Source organism: Trypanosoma conorhini (genome assembly GCF_003719485.1).
Source record: "Trypanosoma conorhini strain 025E chromosome Unknown Tco_14.4_contig_00260, whole genome shotgun sequence".
Classification (NCBI taxonomy): domain Eukaryota; phylum Euglenozoa; class Kinetoplastea; order Trypanosomatida; family Trypanosomatidae; genus Trypanosoma; species Trypanosoma conorhini.
Window position 1 is genome coordinate 978 of NW_021704347.1, and position 23,338 is coordinate 24,315.

Consider the following 23,338-nt stretch of genomic DNA (forward strand, 5'->3'; position numbering starts at 1 on the left):
CAATAATAATAAATAATTTTATATGTATTTATATATAACTGTATCCCCTGGAGCCACGCACTCGGCCCGCAAAAAAGCAATAAAATCTTGATACACACACACACACATTGAACTACACACCCCCCTTTTTTTAAGCGCGTAGATTAGGAATTCTTGCCTTGTTTTGCTACTCAGTGGCCGCAAGGCAGATATATCTGCGTATTGGGCTGGCGTTATTTCCGTGAAAAAACGTGGGGAAAAAATACTCTGGGAGGAGCCGATGAAACCCGGGTTCGCCCGAGTGTAGGCGCGGCTGTTGCCGCAGACGGAGAAGGGGAAATCCCTGCACTTTGCAGGCGGCGAGGACGGGTCTGGGACGGTTCCGCTGAGTGACAGGAATGAGACTGCCGTTGCTGCCGCATTCAATACAACTGGGCTTCTTTTTTTGTCTGTTTGTTTTTTACTGTCTTGCTTTTCTTCGAGTGCTGCTTCGGCTGCTGAGGACAGGGATGAATCTTGCTTCGGTGGTGGGCGACGCGGGTGCGCCGCGGGAGGAGCCCCCGGTGATGGTCGAGGTCGACGCCGACGGTGCCAGGGTGCGTGACACGATGTACGTCTTTCTCAGCCGCCTCGTGGACCCTTCCCTGCGCCCCGCCGCTGCGCCGCTCGCTGATCTGCAGTACGTTGTGCGGCAGCTCGAGCGCATCAGCACGTGTGTTGACTGGTCGACGTGCGTTGTGCGATGGGGGGACTTCAGCCTCTTCGACGAGGACGCAAGCACGGCGATCGAGTTTGACTATCAACGTTTTTCGCCTTTCATAGACCTTGCGCTGCATCAAGTGCTTTCCCAGTACTACGCAGAGGATTACGCTAACCGCGGCAAGTGCAGTCCGAGTTTGGTGTTCTCGTGTGTGCCTCGCTGCCTCGGTATTCGTGCGCTGCGTGCCTCCATGGTGGGGCAGCTGTGCTCAATTACGGGCGTTGTCACGCGAACCTCACAGGTGCGGCCGGAGTTGCTCGTTGGCGTTTTTCGCTGCAATGACTGCGGAACGGAAAGTCAGCCTGTTCTGCAGCCATTTCATTACACGGAGCCTCCGGCCTGCCGCGACCCACAGTGTGAGAACAAGAACCGCTTTCAACTTGTCCCGACCCATCCGCAGACGAGGTTTGGCGACTGGCAGAAGATACGGCTGCAGGAGGATGCCAATAACATTCCAGCGGGGTGTGTGCCCCGCACCATGGAACTTATCGCGCGCAACGATGGGGTGGAGGTGGCGAAGCCGGGTGACCGTGTCATTGCGGTTGGCTGCCCCATCGTCGTCCCAGAGGTGGCGAAGCTGCTTAGTCAGTCCCACCGGCGCGAGGTGCAGCGGGAAATGTCGGGAGTTCAACGGGCGCAGCAGGAGGCGCAGCAGGAGGTGGAGGGCGCCACGGGGCTGCGGGCCCTGGGTGTGCGGGAGCTGAACTACCGCATGTGTTTCCTGGCAACGACCATCACGGACGCCAATGGTGACGACCGCAAGATGACGGAGGCGGTGAAGGACTCCGCCGACGGCGCCGCGGAGCGGGAGCAGGTCCGTCTCACGCCCGCGGAGCTGGAGAAGGTGCGGTTGATGCGCGGCCACGACAACTTGCTCAAGGCGCTCACCGAGTGCGTTGCCCCAAATATCTTCAAGCATGACGTGGTGAAGCTGGGACTGCTGCTGCAGATGGTGGGCGGGGTTTCGAAGAGCACGCTGGAGCAGATCGGACTGCGGGGGGACATTAACGTCTGCATCGTTGGTGACCCCTCCACCGCAAAGTCGCAGTTTCTGAAGTGGGTGGCGGGGAACGTGTCTCGTGGGGTGTACACGAGCGGGAAGGCCTCGACGGCGAGTGGTCTCACGGCGACCGTGACGCGCGACGCGGACACCGGCGACCGCACGATTGAGGCGGGTGCCCTCATGCTGAGCGACCGCGGCGTCTGCTGCATTGACGAGTTTGACAAGATGGACGTGAAGGATCAGGTGGCGATCCATGAGGCGATGGAGCAGCAGACCATCTCCATCGCCAAGGCAGGGATTAAGGCGACGCTGAGCGCCCGCACGTCCCTCCTCGCTGCGATGAATCCCATTGGGGGGAAGTATGACCGCCGAAAGCCTCTGCAGAAGAACGTGGCCATGACGGCGCCCATTATGTCCCGGTTTGACCTCATGTTTGTCATCGTGGATGAGTCCAACGACGAAGCGGACTACGCGATTGCCGATCAGCTGCTGCGGCTCCACCGCTTCGGTGACCGTGCCGTGCGGCCACCGTTTTCGGTGGAGGATTTCCAGTTGTACCTTCGCTACACGCGCTCCCTCACGCCACGCTTGAAAGAGGAATCGGTGCAACTCATCGTCTCAGCGTACCGCGACATGCGGCTGCAGGACTCCCTCTCCAACCGCAGCAAAGTCTACCGCGTCACAACGCGTCTTTTGGAGAGCATCATTCGCCTCTCTGAGGCAGTGGCGAAACTGTACATGAGCGAGGACGTGCAGCCGGTCCACGTGGAGGTGGCGCTGGAGCTCATGCGTCAGTCCCTTTCGACACTTGACATGACCGAGGTGGAGCTCGTCGGCATTTCCGACCCCTTCGAAGTCGCCTCCAAGGGCGTCAAGGAGGAGCCGCCGGAGCAGCAGCAGAAGCAGCAGGAACAACAGGACACACGGCAGAGAAAACGGCCTCGGCAGCAGGAGCAGCAAGAGTTGCCGTCGGTAACAGCGGGGGAGCTGCATACGACGGCGAGGCGCAAAGGAGGCAAGGGGGCCGCCGCTGTCGCTGTCGCAGCCGCAGCAGCCGCACCTGCGCCGCGAAAGACGGTTATCAGTGCAGACCACTACTTTGGGATCGTTAACCGCCTCGTTGCCAGGCTGCAGTCGCTGGGGGAGGCCAACCCGCCCTCCCGTGCGGAGCTGGTTACGTGGTACATGGAGCAGGTGCGCTCTCTCAATAAGTCACAGCTGGAGGCGGAGCTGCGTTACGTGAACCTCGTCATTCAAAAGATGCTGAAGGACGGGAACCTGCTCGAGGTGGAGGTGCAGGATGGGGACGGCGAAAAGATCTTCCTTGACCCCAACTACAACCCCGACGTCACACAACAATGACAGCCCGTAGTTCTGAGAGTATATATATCTGAGTGATAGTGCGTGCTGCGGGCGCTTGAACTTATTTGGCGAAGAGAAAAGGTCCGTTGTTACTGTCCTCGCCAAGCGCATATAATACATATATTTATACTTCTGGAGGAGGTGCTGTGCTCCAGGGGGACCGCCCTCGTGTGCGTGTGTGTGCCTGCGTGACTGGGTGCTGCCCTTCTTTTTCTCCTCCTCCTCCCTTTTTTTCTTCTTCTTCTTCACTCACCCACTCTCTCCATGAGCGGGTTGATTATATTTATTTATTTATTTTTTTCTTCCGCCCGCCAGCCCGCAACTAGCGCAGGTGGGGAATGTCTCACTCGCAGGGTCACCTGGACGCCACGCAGGTTGTGGTGCCTGCGGCTGGCGAGAAGTTCGTCGCCGAGGACGGAACCGTCTCCGTCGTGCTGGCCGACACCGTCGACGCCGACTACGAGCCGACGCAGGAGGAGGTGGAGGAGTTCGCCGAGTGGATGGGCATGCAGCTCCCGGCGGACAAGGAATTTTTGCACATCGCGCGGGAGGGGTTGAAGGCGCCGCTGCCGGCGGACTGGCGGCCGTGCCGCACCAACGAGGACGAGATTTACTACTTCAACTTCCGGACGGGCGAGAGCACGTGGAATCACCCGATGGACGAGTTCTTCCGCCAGAAGTTTCTCAAGGCGAAGGAGCAAAAGCGGACAGCCGCAAGCGCCCCGCCGGGGGCCCCGAAGCCTGCGGCCGCGGCGAAGGCCACATCGGGTGGAGTTCCGGGCTTAGGCGGCGGCGGCGGCGCCGGCCCGGTTGGAATTTTGAAGAAACACCCGACGGAGACGGTGGGTGGCGCGCCCGTCCCGCTGGCGCACGCCTTCGTGCCCGCGTTGGGCGCCTCGCGGTCACTTGCGGGCGGCTCCGCAACCACCCCGCGCGAGACGTCGGCGCCGGCCGACGCGTTTAAGCAGGCGACGGCGGCCGTGGCGACCTCGCAGGGGCCCCCCGAACGACGCATCGTCTCTGAGGCCGAAAAAAACCTTGAGGAGAAGCTCCGCCTCGAGCGCGAGGCGGAATTCAAGGAGGAGGCGGAGAAGGCGGAGGCCGCGCACGAGGCACGGCTGGAGGAGATGCGCCGCGCCCATGCGGCGGAGGTAGAGAGGCTTCAGGCGGAGTGCGAGGCGAGGCGGGCGGCGATGGAGGGACTCGCCGCCCCGGCCCCCTCCGGGGCCGAGCGCGAGGCGATGGAGCGGAGGTGGAGGGCGGGCCTGGAGCAGGCGCTGCAGGAGGAGCGGGAGCTGCGGCAGCAGCTTGTGGAGCTGGGGGAGCAGCACCGCGAGCGCCTCTCCGGCGAGGTGGCGAAGCTAGAGGCGGCCGCCGCGGCGCAGCGGGCGCGGGAGGAGAAGCAGTTGGAGGCAGAGAGTCTGGCGGCATTGAAAAAGCTGGAGGTCGACACGCGTGCGGAGGCAGCGAAGAAAAAGGCCGAACTGCGGCAAACGTCGCAGGCGGAGCTGCAGCGACTGAAGGTGGCCGCTGAGAAGCAGCACCAGGCGGAGTTAGTGGCGATACGGGAGCGGCAGACGGCGCGACGGGAGAAGGGTAGAGAAGGCGAACGAAAGAGCGCCGGCATTCGTGCGAAGGAGGAGGAGGCACTTGCCGCCCTTGAGCGCAAATCAAAAGAGGAGCAGGACACTTTTCGTGCGACGATGGAGGAAACCCTTAGCTGCTTGCGCAAAGAAATTTGCGCGCTTGCGGGCTCTGTCCCCGTCACTCTTGGCAACGCGAGCAGCTCACCGGCGGACGATGCCCTTGACAAGGTGCGCCGTCGCTGGCAGGAGGAAGAGCGAAACCGCATGCGGGCTCTTGAAGAAGAACGGCAGAATAGGCTCAGCTCCGTGGACCGACTGCGGTCAACCCCCGCATCCTCCGCATCGCCAGTGGCGGCTGGCTCTGCACTCGCGGCAGGCAAAGCTGCCACCACTGCAGTTCCTGCGGGCGGGGTTTCTGGGGACCCCCGCGCGGCGAACGAGGCGATATTGGCGGCGAAGGAAAAGTCTCTGCAGGAGACGGAAGCATTTCTCCGCACGACGCTCGAGGGAGAGCTGGCACGCACGGATGCCCCGGCGGAGGTGCAGGTTGCGGAGGCGGTGAAGAATGACATGAAGGTGTTCGTGCGGGCAAAGGAGTTGTCTCGGCGGCTTGAAAGAGAAGACTTTGAGCGAAGGCGCGACGCGGCGCTGGCGGAGCACAGACGGGCAAAGGCGGCCTACGAGCAGAGAGTGGCCGAGCAGCGGGCAAGGCTGGAGGCGGAGTCCAAGGCGGAGATGGAGGAGATGATGCGGGAGGTGGAGGAGAGGGAGGTGGAGAAGGCGCTGCAGGCGCTGACGGCACAGCGGGAGGTTGCCGAGGGGAAACTTAAGCAACGCTACGCGGACGAGCGTCGGGTGCTTCTCGCCGAGACCGAAGAGGAGCTGCTGGCGTACGCTCAGAAGCGGCGCGTTGAGATCGCTGCGCAGGGGGAGTCGCAGGCAAAAAGGAAGGAGACCGAGATGCGGTCCGCGGCGGAGGCGAAGGCGAAGGCCTTGGCGGCGGTGGAGCAGGCGAGGCAGCAGTCGTCGTCGCCGCCGCCCGCGCCCACGTTGGGGGTTCCGATGGAGGTGCTGCAGCAACGCCTGGGCCGCGTGGAGAAGGCGTACGCTGAGCAGGAGCGGAAGCTGCAGGCGGAGCTGGACTCCATCCATGCCGAGGTGCGGCGACTGGGGGAGGAGCTCAGCGTGCAGGGGCAGCAGGGGACACCGCTGCCGCAGGCGGGCGTCAAGTTGACGCCTGAAGTCTTCTCCACGACCGCCGCACCACTTGGCAAGAAGGGGCAGCAGCACTCCTCGCTTTTTGTCTCTGAAGCATTGCGGTTTTTGGGCGAGCAGCAGCGGGAGTTGAGTGTGCGTCTTGGGGCGCTTCGCGCGGCCCGTGAGGAGTGGCAGCGGGACGTGCGCAACGCCAGCTCCCTCGCGCCCGCGTCCCCGCAGCCGGGGAATCAGCTGTCGGGGCTCACGACGGAGGGGGCGGAGGCTCTGAACTCGAAGCTCCTCACTCTTGTGGGCACCTTGACCGAACGTCTCGAGGCTCTCACGGGTCGCATCTCGCACATGCGGACTCCCGCAGCGGCAACCTCCCCGCAGCAGCGCGAGGGGCAACTCCGTCCCCGTCTGGACCGCCAGCATAGGCGGGAAAAGGAGGTGGCCGGCAGAAGCCCCGCGAAACGCAACAGGCGGGAGCGGGATGCCGCCCGCGAGACGCACGTCCACGGGACTCCCGTAAAGCAGCACGGGACCGTCAACCTACTGCAAAGGTGGGACCGCATTCTCCGCGAGTTTGCGACACCGCCGTCAGGTCACGCTGAGCTCAGTGGCTCTATTAAGCGCCTCGTGGCGGACCAATGACGGCAGCTCGAAGGAAGCAGGAAGGCGTGGCGCGTCCGCGGGGAAACGTGTAATGCCAAATATGTTCGCTGCCAACATTGATGTCTCCGCCCCCTGCTTGCCCCCTTGCTTCTGTGCCTTTTCCATTTTTGCTTCTTTGCTTGCCTTACTGCTTTTTTGCTTTGTTTTTTGCGTGAGTGCTTGTGTCTGGCGAGTTGACGCGATGTAAAAAAAAGGGCGCGTGCGGGGTGTGTGTGTATGTGTAGGGGGGGGGGTTAGGGGCGCATGCCCTTCTCACCACGGCGTGTTTGTACGAATTCTTCCATCCTCCACAGCAGCGGCAGCAGCAGTGAGCGTGTGTGTGTGTGTGCGTGTGAATGTATGTCCGCACGCTGTGCCACCGTCTGCACGCAAGCGGGGAGGCTGCGGCTGGGAGGAGCTCTGAACTAAGTGTTGTGCGTTACCACACTCTCCCCCCCTCTGCCTCTCTCCGCGCGGTGTTCTCTTCTTATTCGAGTGTGTGGGCGGCAATGCTGGCGGCGCGGGGGGCTGTTGCGGGGGAGGGCGACACCGTCCTCCTCCTCCGCGGCCACCTCAACCTCACGCCGCTCGTGCTTCGGCGCGGGGCGCTGCTTCACTGCAAGGAAGGGAAGTTCCGCCACGACGACATCATCGGCCGGCCGCTTGGCACGCGGGTCGTGGGGCAGAGCAACATCAAGGACGACACCGCCAGGCCGCCCAGCCTGCTTGTCCTGCAAAATAGCGCGGACCTGTGGACGCAGGCGGTACCGCACCGCACGCAGATCATCTACGACACGGACATTGCCGTTATTATCTTTAACCTGCGGCTGGGCCCGGGCTGCCGCGTTGCCGAGGCGGGCACCGGGAGCGGCTCGCTGACGCACTCCTTCGCCAAAACCGTCGCCCCGCACGGCACCGTCTACACCTTTGACTTCCACAAGGGCCGTTGCCTGGAGGCACGGCAGGAGTTTCGCCGCAACGGCCTGCCGGCCTCCCTCGTGACGTGCAACTGGCGTGACGTCTGCAGCACCTCGTGCGAGAGCGGTGTTGTTGCCGGCGTGGAGGATGAGGAGATTGGCGCGGCCGTCGATCCCAAGCGCGGCTTTGGCCTCCCTCGACACCACGTGGACGCCGTCTTTTTGGATGTTCCGGCGCCGTGGCTCGCGATCGAGAACGTGCTGCAGGTGCTGCGACCAGGTGGCATGCTCTGCACCTTCTCCCCCTGCATCGAGCAGTCGCAGCGCACGGCGCAGCGGCTGCGGGAGGAGCCGTTTGAGTTTCTTGACATCCGCACCGTGGAGGCGCTGACAAAGTACTTCAAGCCCTCCTTCAAGCGCGGCCGCGAGGAGGATGGACGGCCGTCCCGCCCCAAGTTGCGCCCCGCGCTGGTGTCCAAGGGCCACAGCGCCTATCTCACTTTTGCGCGGCGGCGCCTCGAGCGTCTCCCCGGGCTCGACGCCGAGGACGAAGAGAGAAACGACGGCAGCCCCCCAAGCGGCGAGGAGGAAAACACAGCGAGCTGAGTGGTGTGTGTGGGTGGGTTTCTAAGTATATGTGTGTGCTTGTGCGTGCGGGGGCTAACTGTCAGGTCTCTCTCTCTTCCTGCCACAAGCGCACACGGGTTCCTTAAAAGGGGAGGAATCAGAGAGAAGAATAAGAATACGAAGAAGGGGACACTCATCATCATTCACGTATAAAAGTGTGTGTGTGTGTGTTGTTGTTTTTGTACTCCCCATGCCCCTCTTCTGCCGGTACGTTTTTTTTTTCTTTCCTCCCCCCTTTTCCGCTTCTTCTTGCGGAAAACGCAGATCTGGTTGTTTGCTTTGTTTGGCCGCCTGACTTTCTTCTTACTGGGCTTCTTCTGCCTCTTCCTCCTCCCCCTCCTGTACTTGTTCGCTACTCTGCTACGCCGTGCGTGCAGGGAAAGGCGGTAGTGTCGGTGCCGGGCAGCTCCCCACGCCGTTTCTCTCTCCTTGTGGGTGAGGCGGGATGGACTTCAAGGGCCACTTGGCTTCCGCCGTGGCACTTAACGTCACACTGAAGCTGCTGACGTTCACGCTGACCACCCTGCTCACCCGTCAGCTCGCCCCCAACGAAAGTGGCATCAATTTCTCCTGTCAGCTGTACTTTAACACCGTTCTCTTTCTCGCACGCGACTGCGTTCGGAGTGTGAACGCCCGAAAAAACCTGCGGGAGAGGGCAGAGGATGGAAAGTTGGTTCTGCAGGTGATGAACTGCGCCAGTGCCTCTCTTCCCCTTGGAATTGCGGTCATGGTGACGCTGGAGCTGCTGCCTCTGTGCGGCATTCGTGTGTTTCCCTCGTTAGTCGCACTTCCGCGGGTGGGGGACGTCGCCGCCGCGGTGGGGCTGCCGGAGCTCCTCTTGGCCCTGAGCGTCGTCGTTTCTCTCACGGTGGAGCCGTGCGTCGCGCTGGTTCTGGCGTTTGACTACGCACGGATTATTGTCACCTCCGAATTCTGGGCGTTGCTGTCACGCCTGGTGGCGTGTTTGCTTTTCCTGCGGGCGCGTGGGGGCCTGGGCGGGGATTTGTACAACGCGCGCCTCTGCTTCGCGAACGGGTACTTGACGTACGCGACTGCGACCGCAGTGTACTTTTTCTGGCTCTGGAATCGCCGTAGCTGCCGCGGGCGCAAGGAGCATGAGGCGGCCAAAAACGAGGATCTCCTGCAGAAGGCTCGGAGAGGCGCAATCGCGGCACGGTGGGGTGCAGCACGGCCTGCGGCCGCGTCTCCCGTCTCCTTCTCGCTGTGGTTGCGAGCGTCTCTGCCGTGGTGTTTCCTTTCATGGCGCGCCGCGTGGGCGGAGGCGACGAGGGAGACGCTGCTGCTGCGCCAATTTTTGCGAGAGAGTTGTCTGCGGCTTTTACTCTCAGAAGGGGAACACTTCGCTCTCGCAGCGGTTGCCTCGGCGACGGTGATGGGGGAGTACGATCTTGTCTCCAGCCTCGGCGCCATCTTCGCCCGCCTCATTTTTCGCGTGTGGGAAAATGCCTGCTTTGTGAAGTGGAGCCGTGACGCTGCGAAGGGCAAAGGAGAGGAGGCCATCAGCCTGCTTGTCACAATGCTGCGGGTTGCCTCCTATTTTGGCGCGGCAGTGGTGCTGCTGGCGCCACCGCTTGCCGAGGGACTTCTCCTGGGGCTCTTTTCCCGCCGCTGGGCCTCCCCTGTTATGGTGCGGGTGCTGCAGCTGTACTGTTACCTGCTGCCGCTTTTGGCCTGGTATGGGCTGCTAGACGCGTTTGTGCGGGCGACGGCGTCGGCATCGACGCTGCGGCTAACGCAGCGTGTGATGGTGGCGCAGGCCGCGATGTACGCCATTGCCTGCTATGTGGTGCTGCGCCTGCGCTGGGTCGTTGATGACCCGGCGACGGGGCTAATTGCAGTGAACATCGCCGCTATGGCCCTGCGCTGCGCCTCGGGGTTGTGCCTGCTGCTGGTGGGGCCCGGCGAGGGGCCGCCCCGCCTGCGGCTGTGCGACCTAAAAGCCGTCGTCCCCCGACGGATCGCGCTGGCGTGGGCGGTTCTCTTCGCCTACACCCGGTGGGCCCCGTGGGGGCCGGCCACCGCGCTGACGGCGGCCCCCCTGTTTGCGTGGGCCCTGCTGCGGTGGGACCCGGAGCTCCGCCGCGGGGCGCTGAACGCGCTGCGCCGCTGAGGCCGCCTCCTTCTCCCCCTCTCACGGAGGGCACGAGCGGACGCAAAGGAGAAAGAGAGAGAGAGAGAAAAGAAGGGGAAAAAATGAAGACAAAAGAAACAAATAAACATACAAACAATTTCTTGCTCGATGGCCCCGCTGCCTTTATGCTTGTCGCCGTTGTTGTTTTTGTGTGGTTGTGGTGCCTGAGTGCGGGGCGCATCGCCTCCTTCTCCTTCTCCTTCTCCTTTTCCCTCTTCTCTCCAAGTTTCAGGGTAGCCTGCCGGTGCCACCGCTCATCAGCTGAGAGAACTGACTTATTTGCCCACCTTGCGTCCAACCAGCGTCCCCACATGCTTCGTCGCTTCACTCCCCAAGTGCTTCACGCCAGCCAGTGGCACGTGCAAACGCTGGCGGCGCGTTTCTGCGTCAGCATCAAAGTCCCCACAATTGCGGAGTCGATCAGCTCCGGCAAGGTTGTAGGGTGGACAAAGAAGGTTGGCGACCCCGTCAGCGAGGACGAGGTCATCTGCCAGATCGAGTCGGACAAGCTCAACGTGGACGTGCGGGCGCCGACGAGCGGCGTCATCACGAAGATCAACTTCGAGGAGGGGGCCGTCGTCGAGGTCGGGGCAGAGCTGTCGACGGTGAAGCCGGGGGAGGTGAAGGTGGCCGAGGAGGCGGCGGCGACAAAGGCGCCGGCCGCTGAGAAGCAGCCGCAACAGCAAGCGCCACAAGCGCCACAAACGCAGCAGCAGCAGCAGGCAGCTCCGCAGCCGCGGTCTGTAGCGGCCCCGGCGGCGGCGGCAGAACCGCGAGAGCCACGTGTTGTGGCCACTACAACTGGCTCCGATCCACGAGTGCGCAACGTGCGCATTTCTTCTATGCGCCAGCGTATAGCGGACCGTTTGAAGGCGAGTCAGAACACATGTGCGATGCTTACGACCTTCAACGAGATTGACATGACGCCCCTCATTGAGATGCGTAACCGGTATAAGGATGAGTTTTACAAGAAGCACAACGTCAAGTTGGGTTTCATGTCTCCCTTTGTGAAGGCTTGCGCCATTGCCCTGCAGGACATACCGATTGTAAATGCCTCCTTTGGCCCCGAATTTATTGAGTACCACGACTTTGTCGACATCAGCATCGCAGTGTCGACGCCGCGGGGCCTCGTGGTTCCCGTGCTGCGGGATGTACAGAAGTCCGACTTTGCCCAGATTGAGAAGCAGATCGTCGACCTTGGGGAGCGGGCGAAGGTGAACAAGCTCACCCTGGCCGAGATGACGGGCGGCACCTTCACCGTCAGCAACGGCGGCGTGTTTGGCTCGTGGATGGGGACGCCCATCATCAACCCCCCGCAGAGCGCCATTCTCGGCATGCACGCGACGAAGCGGAAGCCGTGGGTGGTGGGGAACGAGATTAAGATCCGCGACGTCATGGCCGTCGCGCTGACGTACGACCACCGCGTCATCGACGGCAGCGACGCGGTGCGGTTCCTCGTGAAGGTGAAGAACCTCATTGAGGACCCCACGCGCATGGTGCTCGACCTCGCCTAGTCGCCCAGCCGCCCAGCCGCCGCCCGCGGGATCTCCACACGGCGCGTCTGTCCCCCCACGCAGAGCAATTCGTCCGACCGTGTGCGCCTCCATTGTGGGGGTGGGAGGGCGAGGGAGCGGGGGATATATATATATATTTATCTATCTATCTATCTATCTATCTATCTATCTATCTGCCTATTGATATGTAGGAAAGAACACGGAGCTTGTGAGGCGCAACGTCATCGTCAACATCCTCCACAAGAACGACTCTAAAAGAAAAGAAAAAAAAACGGCAACAACAACAAAAGGAGTAAAAAAAAAACGTACGAAGCCAAGTAAGAGGACGGAGATGAGAGTAATATGGAAATAAGGCCTCTCCCCCAATATGGCGATGTGAGTAGGAAAGGAAACTCTGCAGCAGCAATGGGGAAATAAAACTCCGAAGGAGGACTCAAAACGAAGGAAGCAAACAAATCATAATTAACAAAAAAAAAGCAGATGCGGATGAAGCGAGGGAATGCATGAGTCCTGTGTGTTGGCGATACTTGGTTGCTTGTTTCTTTATCATTGGTATTATTACTGCATGATAACCATCTTTTCCTGCCTATGCATAAGGTGTGCGTGCGTGTGCGGGGTGGGTGGGGTGGGGGGACGTGTTTCGCTTTGCCTCTTGGGTGCGCCTCTCTGCACCTGCGCCTGCCGTCTCTCTGATGTTTCGCCCTCCTCGCTTCTCCCGCCCCCTTCGGCGTTCACACACAACACCGTCGCGTCGGCGGCGGTGGCGGTGGGCGGGCCCCTGCAAACGGAGGGGAGTGGAAAGAGAAATATACGCTCACAGGGGTAGAAGACGAACGGGCAAGTGGACCGAAGCGGAGCTCCACAGACTGAGACATAAGTATCACAATACATACACACCCATCGCCGTACTCGGGACTGAACGGGAGTAGCAGGAAAAGGGACTTAAAAAGCAAGAGGCTAAGGGAAGCATTAACTAAATTTCACATCCGTCAGCACATTTGATTGTTGTTGTTGTTGTTGTTGTTTTTTATTTGTTTTGTTTCCACGATAACCATTTGACTGCGTGAGCGCCTGTGACTGGTGAAGGGGAGAAGTAGCGCCAGCGTAAACCACAAAAAACAAACAAACAAACAAACAAACAACAGCAGTAGCAAGCAAGGAGCCCAAGCAAAAACGCAAAGCGAGAGGGGAAACACCCACCTACGTATACATATATATAAAAACAGAAGGAAAATGGCGGCGCATCCGGGAGAGGAGGTGCGTATGCTCTCCAAGCAGGAGTTGCTGGCGGAGCACATCAAGGCGATCCAAAACGGCTACTCCGTCAAGCCCCACCTGGAGTACACAACGATTCGCGCCGTGAATGGCCCGCTGGTCATATTGGGTGACGTGCGTTTGCCGACCTTCGCGGAGATTGTGAATATTGAGTTAGCCGATGGGACGCTGCGCCGCGGGCAGGTGTTGGAGGTGGACGGCGACAAGGCCGTTGTTCAGGTCTTTGAGGGAACCTCCGGCATCGACGTCATGCGCTCCAGGTGCGAGTTCACTGGGAAAGTCATGGAGCTCGGCGTCAGTGAGGACATGCTGGGCCGCGTCTTCAACGGCTCCGGTATTCCCATCGACAACGGCCCCCCGGTCTTGCCTGAGCAGTACCGTGATATTCAGGGCATTCCCATTAACCCGCGGGCCCGCGTGTACCCGGAGGAGATGATTCAGACCGGCATTTCTTCGATCGATGTCATGACCTCCATCTCACGCGGCCAGAAGATCCCGCTCTTCTCTGGTGCTGGTCTGCCGCACAATGAAATTGCGGCTCAGATTGTGCGTCAGGCTGGCTTGGTGCGAAAGGAGGGGAAGCAGGAGGATTTCTGCATCGTCTTTGCGGCCATGGGCGTGAATCAGGAAACGGCTCGCTTCTTCCGTACCGAATTTGAGGAAAATGGGTCCATGGAAAAGACAGTGCTGTTCATGAACCTGGCAAATGATCCTACCATTGAACGCATCGTGACGCCGCGGCTCGCCCTCACCACCGCGGAGTACCTCGCCTACGACTGCGGCAAACACGTGCTGGTGATTCTGACCGACATGAGTTCCTACGCCGATGCCCTGCGTGAGGTGTCGGCGGCGCGCGAGGAGGTGCCTGGGCGACGAGGCTTCCCGGGGTACATGTACACGGATTTAGCGTGCATCTACGAGCGTGCCGGGCGTGTGCTGGGGCGCGCGGGGTCGATCACGCAGATCCCTATTCTCACAATGCCCAACGACGACATTACGCACCCCATTCCGGACCTGACGGGCTACATTACGGAGGGACAGATTTACGTGGACCGCCAGCTGCACAACCGGCAGTTGTACCCGCCCATCAACATTTTGCCCTCCCTCAGCCGACTGATGAAGAATGCCATTGGCGAGGGGATGACGCGCAAGGACCACAGCGGCGTCAGCAACCAAATGTACGCCGCGTATGCCATCAGTCGCGACATTTTGGCCATGAAGGCGGTCGTAGGTGAGGAGGCCCTCAGCAGCGAGGATCTTTTGCACCTTGAGTTTCTGGAGAAGTTTGAGAAGAAGTTCATCTGCCAGGGCTTCTACGAGTCCCGCGACGTGTTTCAGAGCCTCGACCTCTGCTGGCAGCTTCTCCGCACCTTCCCCAAGGTGCTGCTAAACAAGATTGACGCCAAGACGCGGAACGAGTTTTACGACCGCCAGCCTGAGCGAAAGTAGAGAGGGCATGCCCTCCGCATGCAGGCGGAGTAGGAGGCGGTGGGGAGGAGGCACCGGCGCCGTCCCTCACACGCCCGCCGCGCGCGGGGTTTGCCCGGAGGGGGGAGGGAGGCGGGTGGGGTGCGGCAAAACAAGGTAGGAAGCGCACACATATGTACGTGTATGCATCTGTGTGTGTCTGTTGAAGGGGTGGAGGCAGAAACGCGGTAGGAAAAGGCAAAACCAAAAGAAAACGAGAGGAAAAGACGTTTGGGGACGACTGTGTGTCTCTGTGGGGTGGAGGCCGGTGGTGCCAATAGATGCTGCCGATGCGAAGAAGGGGGATGAAGTGGGAGGAAGAGAGAGAGAGAGAGAGAGAGAGAATAGGCGGAGGGGGAATTTTATAAATGCAAGCAGGCCAAAGCAGATGCATGCAGGGGCCGGGGAACTGGTGTCACCGCGGACGCTGGAGAGCGTGCAGCACACACACACACACGCCCACACTGCGAAGGAGTGAGGCAGCGACGGCAACGAGTGACGCTGCCGCGTGTTTCAATTACAGAGCTTTTCCTTTTCCTTTTTCTTTTTTAATTTTTTCGCTCTTGCTCGCTTGCCCTCTCAGTGTATGTGTGTGTGCGTGTGTTTGTGGGCTGGGGGAAAAAGCAGACAAGCGTCCACGGCGGGAAGACGCCCCGCTCCCTGCCGCCTCCCCTCCTCCAACGAAGGGAGCTCCCCTCAAAATACGTGCATCTGTTTATAAGGCGGGCATGCCGCGCCACGTGGCGGGACACGAACCACTCGTCGCTGCGCAGTTGGAGCTGCCGCGCCCGCACATTCCCCCGCCCTTTTTTTTTTTCTTCGTTCTCTCTTTCTCTCTCGTGCCGCCGCACTCACTGCACCTGCGACGACGCCCACCACCGCCCAGCGAGTGTCCCGCGGGGAGGTGTGTTGTGTGCCCCGTGAGGCGAGCCAAGGCGCGGTCGGAGCCATCGACGGCCCGACGCAAACGCACACGAAGGGCGGAGGTAGCTGACAGTGGTTGAGGCATTCGAAAAGGAAGAAATAAGAAGGAGAAGAAGAAAAAACAACAACAGAAACAACGAAAAGAAAAAAGGCCGGGGAAAAAGGAGAGAAGAAGAGAGAGACCGACAGACAGGCAGACAGAGGGAAGGAGACAACGACGGGGGAGAGAATAAGTGGAGGGGCGGCGAGGCACCTGCTAAACGCAGCTCAAGAAGAATAAGAAACTAATTTATGGAATTCAAAACCGCCGTGGCAAGTCCTGCGCTGGCGGCGTCGCAGCTCTTTGATATTGTCGTGTTTGCGGGCGGGACGGCCGATGGTCTCAGTCCACTGTGCAACAATGAACCGAAGCCGATGCTGCGCATCTGCAATCAGCCGATGATATGGTACTGCCTCTACCCATGGTACGCCGCCGGCTGTCGCACCTTCTTCGTCTCCGTCAACGAGGACTCCGCGGCGCTGCAGCGCTACCTCCGTCGCGAGTTCGCAGATGTGGAGTTTGTCTTTGTGCTGGTGCCGTTCACGCAGAATGAGGCGCCGTCAACCACCTGCGATGCCGTGAATGCGTACCTGAAGCACAAGGACTCTTTGCTGCCGAGTAAGTTGGGGCACGCGCGCGACGCGCTGCTGCTCAGCTGCGACACACTTCTCCCCGGACTGGACCCGGAGCCGTTTATTCGCAACTTCTACTGTTCCGTGGCCTCCGTCTCGGTTCTTTTGTTTCGCCCGCTGAAAAGCGCCCGCGCCTCGGCGTCTGCGGAGGCGAAAGGTGGTGGCAAGGGGCACGGCGCGACTTTTTCCCCGAAGCCGTACACGTTTCGCTACACCTGTACCGCGTACGAGGAAATAGACGAGGCCGTAAGCGGCGCCCCGGCGGCAAATTCGGTGGAGGGCGGGGAGGCTGCCGCGGACGCCAGTGGCCCCTGCAGCTATAGGCTACACCTCATGTGCCCATATGAGGAGCGGCCGGAGCCGCACATTAGCATGGGCTTTGCCGGGCGGCGACCCAACCTCACCTTTGCCTCCGACACGATGGACGCCCACGCCTACCTTGTGCGGCACTGGGCACTGCACGCCATCGCGGATTCCGCGGGGGAGGGGAAGTCGGTGCAGCGCGATAGCATCCCATTTTTTGCCCGGAGCCAGCATAGCACCGTGAATGAGAACCAGTCCTTGTTTATTCGTCCGGAGAGCAAGATCAGGTATAACATCCCCAAACACTGGTTGTTTGAGCGAGACTGCTTCGTGAATTTTCTTAATGCCTCACCGGGAACCGCGCTGCCTGCAGAGGCGGATAACCTTATTGTCTGCTGCACCATCTACGATGAGCGGCCGGAGCAGTGCATGCGTGTCTACCGTGTCAGGACGCGCGAGGATTACATTGCCGTGAACAATGAAATTCTGGCCGCCAATTGCCACTTGCACGAAGCGAATAAAACGCTGCGGCGGAGTGGCACCGGCAGCGGCTTCAAACAGCCACCCCCGCCGCCGTACCAACAACTGCGACTACGACCAACTCATAAGCCCTCACACGAGCCTATGGGTAAGAAAGCTGTTGATGCCGCTCTGGGTGCTGCGCCATTTCCTTTGTCTGCCATGGCGCTCAGCAGCCTGGTACGGAATTCCGCCTTCACCGTGCAGAAGAAGGATTTCGTCAAGAAGATTACTGTCATCCACAGCTTTCTGCGCACCGCGCCCACGTGCAAGGCCACCATTGCCCGTAGTATCGTTGGCAACAACGTGACACTGGGGCCAGACGTGCACATCGACAATAGTATCATCCTGGACAATGCCGAAATCGGGGCAGGTGCGATCATCACCAACTCCGTGATCGGTTCTTCCGCCATGGTCAACGCTGGGGTGAAGGTGGTGAACTGCACGGTGGGCCCGCAGTGCCTCGTGGAGTCAGACGAAGCCGACCGTATCATTTGCGCATAGTTTGGGAAACGCTGCAGGCGACCCCCATCGCGCTCCCTGGGGCGTGGCCAACTTGCTTGTGCGTGTGGGTGTGCGTTTGCACGCAGAAGCGAAAGAGGAAGAGGAAGAGGAGAGGCATTGAAGAGCAGCGTTTGTTTAAGCAACATTCTTTTTTTTTGTTTTTGTTTTTTGAACCATCTGTCTCTCGCTTCCTCCCTCTGTGTGAGTGTGTGTGGTGTTTTGTTTTCTGCAGCCGCGAGAGGCAGGGCAGCAAGTAACGGAGGCACTAATAACGATAAATGAAACAGGGACACTTTTCCCTCATAGCAGCAGTAGCTGCTGCTGCATAGACGTACAGGCGCAGCTTGTTTTTATGCGCGTGCGTGTGTTACGCCGTACACCCTCGCAGGGCAGTGCACCTTTGCGCAGTTGCACGCGTACGCACTTGCCTGCCTGGCCGCACATTTTTTTTTCTCCGTCTGCCGTTTACGGTTTTTGCTGCAACGGGGAGAGAAGGAAGGACGGCAAAAAGCAACAAAAGAAAAGAAAAAGAAAAGAATAAAACGTTCAAAAGTAACGGGCTCGGAGGCGCGTAGCTGTCTCTTACTTTCTCTCTCTCTCTCTCACCCCTTATTTCACCCGCTCCCTTGCAGCTTGCCTGTGTGAGCGGGGGGAGGAGGAGGAGGAGAGACGACGGCCTGCGCACGCTCATTGTTGAATGAAACATCGTGTCGTTGTTCTCCAGCATGGCTCTCACGGCACGCGCAGTGACTTGGGTTGCCTCGCACGACTGCTGCGCGCGCTTGACCCGCCACCGGTCGTCGTGCAGCCGCACGTGAATGAGGGGTTTCGTACGGATGACGGCGTTGTGGTGTGTGGGGCGCGGCTCGCGGAGGTGGTGCTTGGCGTCCTCAACGGCCTCTGCCCGGAGGCCGCCCGCGCGACGCCTGCGACGTCGCGCGGGGACGGTGAGACGACAGTGCAGTTAAGTTTTGTGGCGCACTCCATGGGCGGGCTGATCGTTCGTGAGGCGTTGCCGCAGTTGGCGCGGGAACTGCGGCAGCGCGAGGGAAACCTGCGTGTGGTGTGGAAGTTGTTTTGCTCCATCGCAACACCGCACGCGGGCACGTGCCACATGGATGCCTTTGTGCGCTCCTACCTTGGGCGCCTGCTGGGACGCCTGTACTCCACCGCGTATCATGACATGTTTCTCCAGTCCAGCGTCCTCACGGAGCGGTTGATTTCTGCCGAGCACTTGGCCTCCCTTGCGGCCTTTGAGAAGCGTCTGCTGCTCTCGAGCCTGACTGACCTCGTGGTCCCCTTGATGAGCTCCGGCTTTATGCTGAAACCCTCACAGCGTGCCGGGATGAGCTCCGCTGCACGCGCGGAACAGGAGGCCGCCATGTGTGCCGCCTCGGAGGAGGAGATGCGTGCCAAGCGACGCACACTCACGGAGCTGCGGGCGGAGGAGTGGCCCCAGGACCAGTACCCTGTGGAGCGGCGTATTGCGGAGGCCATGCTAAAAGGCGCGGGTGCCTTTGACTCCATTGTGGTGGATTTCACGAACCTGCACACGCACTGCGACAGCCCACACGTGCGACGCACCGCGGAACAGCTCTCTCATCGGGCCCTGGTGTGCAAGGAGCCCATTCAAAGCATGGGACTGGAGGACGTTTTTTCCTTTGTTTCAAGGCATGTGGTCAGCGAACTGGCGGCGGGGCATCGTTAGCGTCAATTGTGTTGCCTCGGACTGACACTCGGCAGGCGACGATGACGACGACGTTGAGGATATCCATCGCGCCGGTGTGTGCGTGTGTGTGTTTGGAAATGGGTTGGTTGCTTTGCCTATTGGGAATGCTTTTTTTTTCTTGGGTTTTCTGCTCTTGCCGTTGCTGTTGTCATGCTTCCCCTCGTGCTGCCCGACCCCATCTCCCCGCCGCTGCCGCACAGTCCAGAAGAAAGAGGGGCGAAGAAAAGAGACGACGACGACGACGACGACGCAGAAGGAAGGGCGGGTGGGGAGGCGGCCGCATCGATAAAGTGCCGTGGGGGGATGTCACGCTTCGTTGCCACGCGCCGCCTGCTTGCGGCTTTCCTGCTGCTGCCGCTGCTACTGGCGCAGCTTCCGGCGGTGGGCGCGCAGTGGGTCGACGACACGGCGACGTACTTGGGCACCGCGCCGCTGCCGCTGCGCATCACCGCGACGGCGGACTGGGACAACGGGATGAAGACGGGGCTCATCGGCACCTGGGCCAACCGCAGCGGCCTTGTGTGGTACTGCCAGGGCGGGCCGGACGACCGCGGCGCCGGCAGTGGCAGCCTCCTCTACGCGCCGTGCTGGACCTCGGCGGAATTCCCGAGCCCCATTGTGAGCACCATCGTGGCGGACCTCAACCGCGATGGGGCGCTCGACATTCTTGTGCAGTGCGAGGATGGCGGGCTCTACGTTGTCAACGGCCGGCACCGCAACGAAACTCCCACGGAGATTGCGCGTGGGACCGTGCCGCACTTCAACGCCCTCGTTCCGCAGGTGAGTCTCGTGACGGTCTTCAGCCACTGCGGCCTGCCGGAGATTGCCCTGGTGGACGCGGCAGGATCGCTTGTCGTTCTGCGGGCCACGACCGCGACGACCGCCGACGCCGAGTGCGCCGGGCAGGACGCCCCGCCCACCTTCACTCCGTCTGTGCTGGTGGCGGGGGCGGAGGGGGTGAGGGAGGTCGTCCCGCTGGGCGTCATTTCGGACGACATCGACGGTGACTGCGTCGTGGATTTACTCTACACGGTGCACACGCGCGAGAGTGACACGCTCGACGTGTATGCGTACTTCCCCGCGCGCGCCGAACATGCGTTGCTCTTGACGTTGACGCCGGCGAGCCGCTACGGCTTCCCCGCCGTGGCGGACGTCAGCGGGGATGGGGCGCCCGACCTCCTCTTCCCGCTTTGTGCCTCGCAGGAGGATGTATCCACTGCTTTTGGCGCCTGCACCCGCTTCGACGGTGTGGTGGTTTTCTACAACGATCTACGGGGCTCTCCGCCGTGCGGCAGCGGCGGATGTTGCAGCGGGCACCCTTTTGGTTTCCACGAGGGCGCATCAAGGGAGTTTTTCCTCCACAAGCAGAACGCGTGCGGCGTTCCCACGCGACTGGGCCGTCCCCTCGCCATGACGAGTTCTCTCGCCTCGCCACTGCTGCTGCGTTGCGGGGACTACAACCGCGACGGCTACGTGGACCTGCTGGTGCCAAGCACCTACGGCCCGCTGCTGCTGACGGCCCAGCGCGATGCTCGCGGCCCGCCCTTTGCCTGTGCCCCGCTGGACGAGGCGCGTGCGGGGGCCGCAGGGGGCGACGCCGCTGCGTACACGGCGGCGATTCCCTTTTTCGCCATCATCGCAGGGGACGGGGTGCTGAGCGTCGTGCTGACCTTCCACGACGCGAGCCCGCTTCCCGTCGCGTTCTACGCGAATCGGATGCCGCGGCTGCGGGAGAATTATTTCCTCGCGAGCAGCGCCCTCAACGGCGTCGCCGCGGTGCACGACTGGGGCGTGTACCAGCCGGGCGCGGTCCACCGCTTTGGCTGGAGCGATGTCACGATGCGGCAGCGCTGGGCCTACGCCGCGCAGCTGTCCAGGACGCAGGGGCACGCGCTGCAGCCCGCGCGCCTGCTCTTCGGCCTCGACCGCACCTTCTCCTACATTCAGGGCTACGCCGTGGGCATTCTGGTCGACCGCCAGCCCGTGCGCCGCGCGTGGTCGGCGACCCTGGTGCCGAACTCAAACGTGTTTGTGTGGCTCAACCCCCTCCTCGCGCAGGGGAGCTGGCGGTTGCGGCTGTACCTCGTCTCCGCCACGTACGAGCGGCTGCTGGTGGTGGTGCTCGTCACCTCGCTCACGCTGCTCGCCGTCCCCATCGTCTTCCTCAAGTGGCGCGAGGTGCAGCACGACCGCCGCGAGTGGAAGCTGCGCTGACGGCGGCGACGGCGGGGAGGAGGAGGAGGCAGCAGAGGAAGCGGCGGCCGCCACAGCCGGTTTGCTGCCGCGTCTCGTCTCAGTGGGGACGACGACGAGGCGGGAGCAGAACAAACACCTGCGGACGAGGCATGACCAAAAAGGAAGAAGGAGAAAAACAAAAAAAAACGCTACAACAGCAGCAAAAAACTGGGACGAGGGACGCTACGCCCATGTGAGTTTTTTTTTCCTGCATCTCTTGGCGTGTGTTACACCCACACAAAGTACTTTATTCCTCTTTTTTTTTTCCCCCGCATTTTGTTTCTTTTTCGCGCCTCTTTCCCTCACGCGGGGTCGTGGGAAGCCTCCCGTGACAGACTCGCAGGGGAAGACCCACACTCTCGCACAGACCACCAGAAGGCGCAACCTGCAGCAATGGGCCACCTCGAACAATGGCGCTCCCGCCAGAAGATCGGCATGGGCAAGGGCGCGCGCCACTGCGTGATCTGCTCCAACCAGAAGGCACTCATCCGCAAGTACGAGCTCAACGTCTGCCGCCAGTGCTTCCGTGAGAATGCGGCGCACATTGGGTTCAACAAGCTCCGTTGACACCGCGCGCCCCCGCTGCGCCTGGGGGCAGGCGGGAGAAGTGGGGCTCGGCCAGACATCGAATTTGGCGTGGGGCAGTGAGGCGGGGACATCGGGAGTACAAAAAAAAAAGAGCTTTTTTCTTTTTCGTCTTTTTCCTTTTTTTAAAAAAAAAACAAAATTATTTGTTTATTGTGCCTTGCGGCTTTTACGTGTCCCGCTGCGCAGCTGCGGGCGCCGCTGTGGCGGTTTGGTAACGGCCGCGCCTCTGCGACCAACACAAGTGAAGCCTCCACAGCCCCGCCCCTTTTGCTTCCGCGCGCGCGTTTTCTTTTGTTTCTCTCTCTCAATGCGTGGCGTGCGCCAACGACGACTACGAAAAAAAAAAAAAGGGAGCGCTGCGGCGCACAGGCGGGGAAGGCGTTGCGCTCCGGTCATCGCAGAGAAAGCCGGAAATGAAGTTTTCCCGTGTGGCGATACCTGGCGTCAGGCACGCGATAACGCTCTGCAGCGCCAAGGGAGGCGTGGGCAAATCCACCTGCTCCGTCAACGTGGCGCTGGCGCTAAAAAACATGGGCCACAGCGTCGGCATCGTGGACGCCGACATCACCGGCCCCTCCATCCCCACAATGATGGGCGTTGATGCCTCGCAGGTGGAGACGTACCGCGTGGCCGGCAGTGACCGCTTCGCGCCCCCCACGAACTTCGGCGTGAAGGTCATGAGCATGGGGCTCGTTGTGCCATACGACGAGGCCATCGCGGTGCGGGGTCCGATGGTCAACAAGTACATTCGCGCGCTGCTCTTCCAAACCGACTGGGACGAGTTGGACTACCTCGTCATCGACATGCCGCCGGGGACCAACGACGTGCACTTGACCCTCACGCAGGAGGTTGTGCTGACGGGCGCGGTTATCCTCTCCACGCCGCAGCGCGTGGCGCTGGTAGACGTACGACGCGGCATTGATATGTTCGCCGCCGTCAACACGCCCATTTTAGGCATTGTAGAAAACATGAGTTACTTCACATGCGACCAGTGCGGCAAGAAACACCACTTGTTTGGAGCAGGCGGGGTGCGGGCCACCGCGGAGGAGCTTGGGGTGCCCTTCCTCGGGGAAATCCCCTTTGTGCAGCGCATCATGCACGACACAGACACCGGCTACCCACCCGCGCTGCGCGGCGACGACACGATGGAGGCGGCACAGCCTTTTTACATCCTAGCAGCCCGCATAAACGAGGCTGTGGAGGCACTGCAAAAAAAAGGAACCGTCAGCGGCAACAGCGCTGGGCCCTCCATTCACTTTGACAGTTAGCACGAATGCACACAAGTTGGAAAATCAGTGAGCGCAAGACTAACACACACACATGCACAGAGTGAGCAACATTGAGAGAGAAACAAAAAAAAAGAATTTTCTC

The 23,338-nt window shown here is 60.9% G+C and overlaps 11 protein-coding genes across 11 annotated transcripts, besides 25 other annotated features; 10 read left to right on the forward strand and 1 right to left on the reverse strand.

The window, feature by feature from the left end:
* Window positions 1-488: 488 nt before the first annotated feature.
* Tco025E_04827 (putative DNA replication licensing factor) lies at window positions 489-3,104 on the forward strand (the record flags this gene model as incomplete). Its single annotated transcript, XM_029371732.1, has 1 exon — window positions 489-3,104. One exon carries the CDS (start codon window positions 489-491, stop codon window positions 3,102-3,104), a length of 2,616 nt encoding a protein of 871 aa, XP_029228151.1.
* A 204-nt stretch (window positions 3,105-3,308) lies between these two features.
* Window positions 3,309-3,351: a microsatellite.
* Window positions 3,352-3,377: 26 nt separating this feature from the next.
* Window positions 3,378-3,408: a microsatellite.
* A 34-nt stretch (window positions 3,409-3,442) lies between these two features.
* On the forward strand, window positions 3,443-6,541 carry Tco025E_04828 (putative glutamic acid-rich protein precursor; the record flags this gene model as incomplete). The annotated part of the gene is made up of 1 exon (XM_029371733.1): window positions 3,443-6,541. One exon carries the CDS (start codon window positions 3,443-3,445, stop codon window positions 6,539-6,541), a length of 3,099 nt encoding a protein of 1,032 aa, XP_029228152.1.
* A 94-nt stretch (window positions 6,542-6,635) lies between these two features.
* Window positions 6,636-6,724: a microsatellite.
* A 145-nt stretch (window positions 6,725-6,869) lies between these two features.
* Window positions 6,870-6,905: a microsatellite.
* A 145-nt stretch (window positions 6,906-7,050) lies between these two features.
* Tco025E_04829 (putative tRNA methyltransferase complex subunit) lies at window positions 7,051-8,064 on the forward strand (the record flags this gene model as incomplete). The annotated part of the gene is made up of 1 exon (XM_029371734.1): window positions 7,051-8,064. The coding sequence occupies one exon, from the start codon at window positions 7,051-7,053 to the stop codon at window positions 8,062-8,064; it is 1,014 nt and encodes a 337-aa protein (XP_029228153.1).
* A 112-nt stretch (window positions 8,065-8,176) lies between these two features.
* Window positions 8,177-8,211: a microsatellite.
* A 29-nt stretch (window positions 8,212-8,240) lies between these two features.
* Window positions 8,241-8,268: a microsatellite.
* A 262-nt stretch (window positions 8,269-8,530) lies between these two features.
* Tco025E_04830 (putative dolichyl-P-Man:GDP-Man5GlcNAc2-PP-dolichyl alpha-1,2-mannosyltranslocase) lies at window positions 8,531-10,216 on the forward strand (the record flags this gene model as incomplete). Its single annotated transcript, XM_029371735.1, has 1 exon — window positions 8,531-10,216. One exon carries the CDS (start codon window positions 8,531-8,533, stop codon window positions 10,214-10,216), a length of 1,686 nt encoding a protein of 561 aa, XP_029228154.1.
* A 48-nt stretch (window positions 10,217-10,264) lies between these two features.
* Window positions 10,265-10,284: a microsatellite.
* A 24-nt stretch (window positions 10,285-10,308) lies between these two features.
* Window positions 10,309-10,334: a microsatellite.
* A 28-nt stretch (window positions 10,335-10,362) lies between these two features.
* On the forward strand, window positions 10,363-11,751 carry Tco025E_04831 (2-oxoglutarate dehydrogenase, E2 component, dihydrolipoamide succinyltransferase; the record flags this gene model as incomplete). The annotated part of the gene is made up of 1 exon (XM_029371736.1): window positions 10,363-11,751. The coding sequence occupies one exon, from the start codon at window positions 10,363-10,365 to the stop codon at window positions 11,749-11,751; it is 1,389 nt and encodes a 462-aa protein (XP_029228155.1).
* Window positions 11,752-11,889: 138 nt separating this feature from the next.
* Window positions 11,890-11,926: a microsatellite.
* A 78-nt stretch (window positions 11,927-12,004) lies between these two features.
* Window positions 12,005-12,055: a sequence feature (A-rich).
* Window positions 12,056-12,749: 694 nt separating this feature from the next.
* Window positions 12,750-12,792: a microsatellite.
* A 70-nt stretch (window positions 12,793-12,862) lies between these two features.
* Window positions 12,863-12,893: a microsatellite.
* Window positions 12,894-12,984: 91 nt separating this feature from the next.
* Tco025E_04832 (vacuolar ATPase subunit B) lies at window positions 12,985-14,475 on the forward strand (the record flags this gene model as incomplete). The annotated part of the gene is made up of 1 exon (XM_029371737.1): window positions 12,985-14,475. One exon carries the CDS (start codon window positions 12,985-12,987, stop codon window positions 14,473-14,475), a length of 1,491 nt encoding a protein of 496 aa, XP_029228156.1.
* A 22-nt stretch (window positions 14,476-14,497) lies between these two features.
* Window positions 14,498-14,526: a sequence feature (GA-rich).
* A 286-nt stretch (window positions 14,527-14,812) lies between these two features.
* Window positions 14,813-14,837: a microsatellite.
* A 98-nt stretch (window positions 14,838-14,935) lies between these two features.
* Window positions 14,936-14,958: a microsatellite.
* A 117-nt stretch (window positions 14,959-15,075) lies between these two features.
* Window positions 15,076-15,102: a microsatellite.
* Window positions 15,103-15,298: 196 nt separating this feature from the next.
* Window positions 15,299-15,331: a microsatellite.
* Window positions 15,332-15,504: 173 nt separating this feature from the next.
* Window positions 15,505-15,597: a sequence feature (GA-rich).
* Window positions 15,593-15,619: a microsatellite.
* An 89-nt stretch (window positions 15,620-15,708) lies between these two features.
* On the forward strand, window positions 15,709-17,415 carry Tco025E_04833 (GDP-mannose pyrophosphorylase; the record flags this gene model as incomplete). The annotated part of the gene is made up of 1 exon (XM_029371738.1): window positions 15,709-17,415. One exon carries the CDS (start codon window positions 15,709-15,711, stop codon window positions 17,413-17,415), a length of 1,707 nt encoding a protein of 568 aa, XP_029228157.1.
* An 85-nt stretch (window positions 17,416-17,500) lies between these two features.
* Window positions 17,501-17,530: a microsatellite.
* A 30-nt stretch (window positions 17,531-17,560) lies between these two features.
* Window positions 17,561-17,585: a microsatellite.
* A 336-nt stretch (window positions 17,586-17,921) lies between these two features.
* Window positions 17,922-17,953: a microsatellite.
* A 37-nt stretch (window positions 17,954-17,990) lies between these two features.
* Window positions 17,991-18,019: a microsatellite.
* Window positions 18,020-18,063: 44 nt separating this feature from the next.
* Window positions 18,064-18,082: a microsatellite.
* A 30-nt stretch (window positions 18,083-18,112) lies between these two features.
* Tco025E_04834 (uncharacterized protein) lies at window positions 18,113-19,123 on the forward strand (the record flags this gene model as incomplete). Its single annotated transcript, XM_029371739.1, has 1 exon — window positions 18,113-19,123. The coding sequence occupies one exon, from the start codon at window positions 18,113-18,115 to the stop codon at window positions 19,121-19,123; it is 1,011 nt and encodes a 336-aa protein (XP_029228158.1).
* Window positions 19,124-19,294: 171 nt separating this feature from the next.
* Window positions 19,295-21,358, forward strand: Tco025E_04835 (putative FG-GAP repeat protein; the record flags this gene model as incomplete). The annotated part of the gene is made up of 1 exon (XM_029371740.1): window positions 19,295-21,358. One exon carries the CDS (start codon window positions 19,295-19,297, stop codon window positions 21,356-21,358), a length of 2,064 nt encoding a protein of 687 aa, XP_029228159.1.
* Window positions 21,359-21,409: a microsatellite.
* A 272-nt stretch (window positions 21,410-21,681) lies between these two features.
* Tco025E_04836 (uncharacterized protein) lies at window positions 21,682-22,038 on the reverse strand (the record flags this gene model as incomplete). The annotated part of the gene is made up of 1 exon (XM_029371741.1): window positions 21,682-22,038. The coding sequence occupies one exon, from the start codon at window positions 22,036-22,038 to the stop codon at window positions 21,682-21,684; it is 357 nt and encodes a 118-aa protein (XP_029228160.1).
* A 342-nt stretch (window positions 22,039-22,380) lies between these two features.
* Tco025E_04837 (putative MRP protein) lies at window positions 22,381-23,235 on the forward strand (the record flags this gene model as incomplete). The annotated part of the gene is made up of 1 exon (XM_029371742.1): window positions 22,381-23,235. One exon carries the CDS (start codon window positions 22,381-22,383, stop codon window positions 23,233-23,235), a length of 855 nt encoding a protein of 284 aa, XP_029228161.1.
* Between the last annotated feature and the right edge of the window lie 103 nt (window positions 23,236-23,338).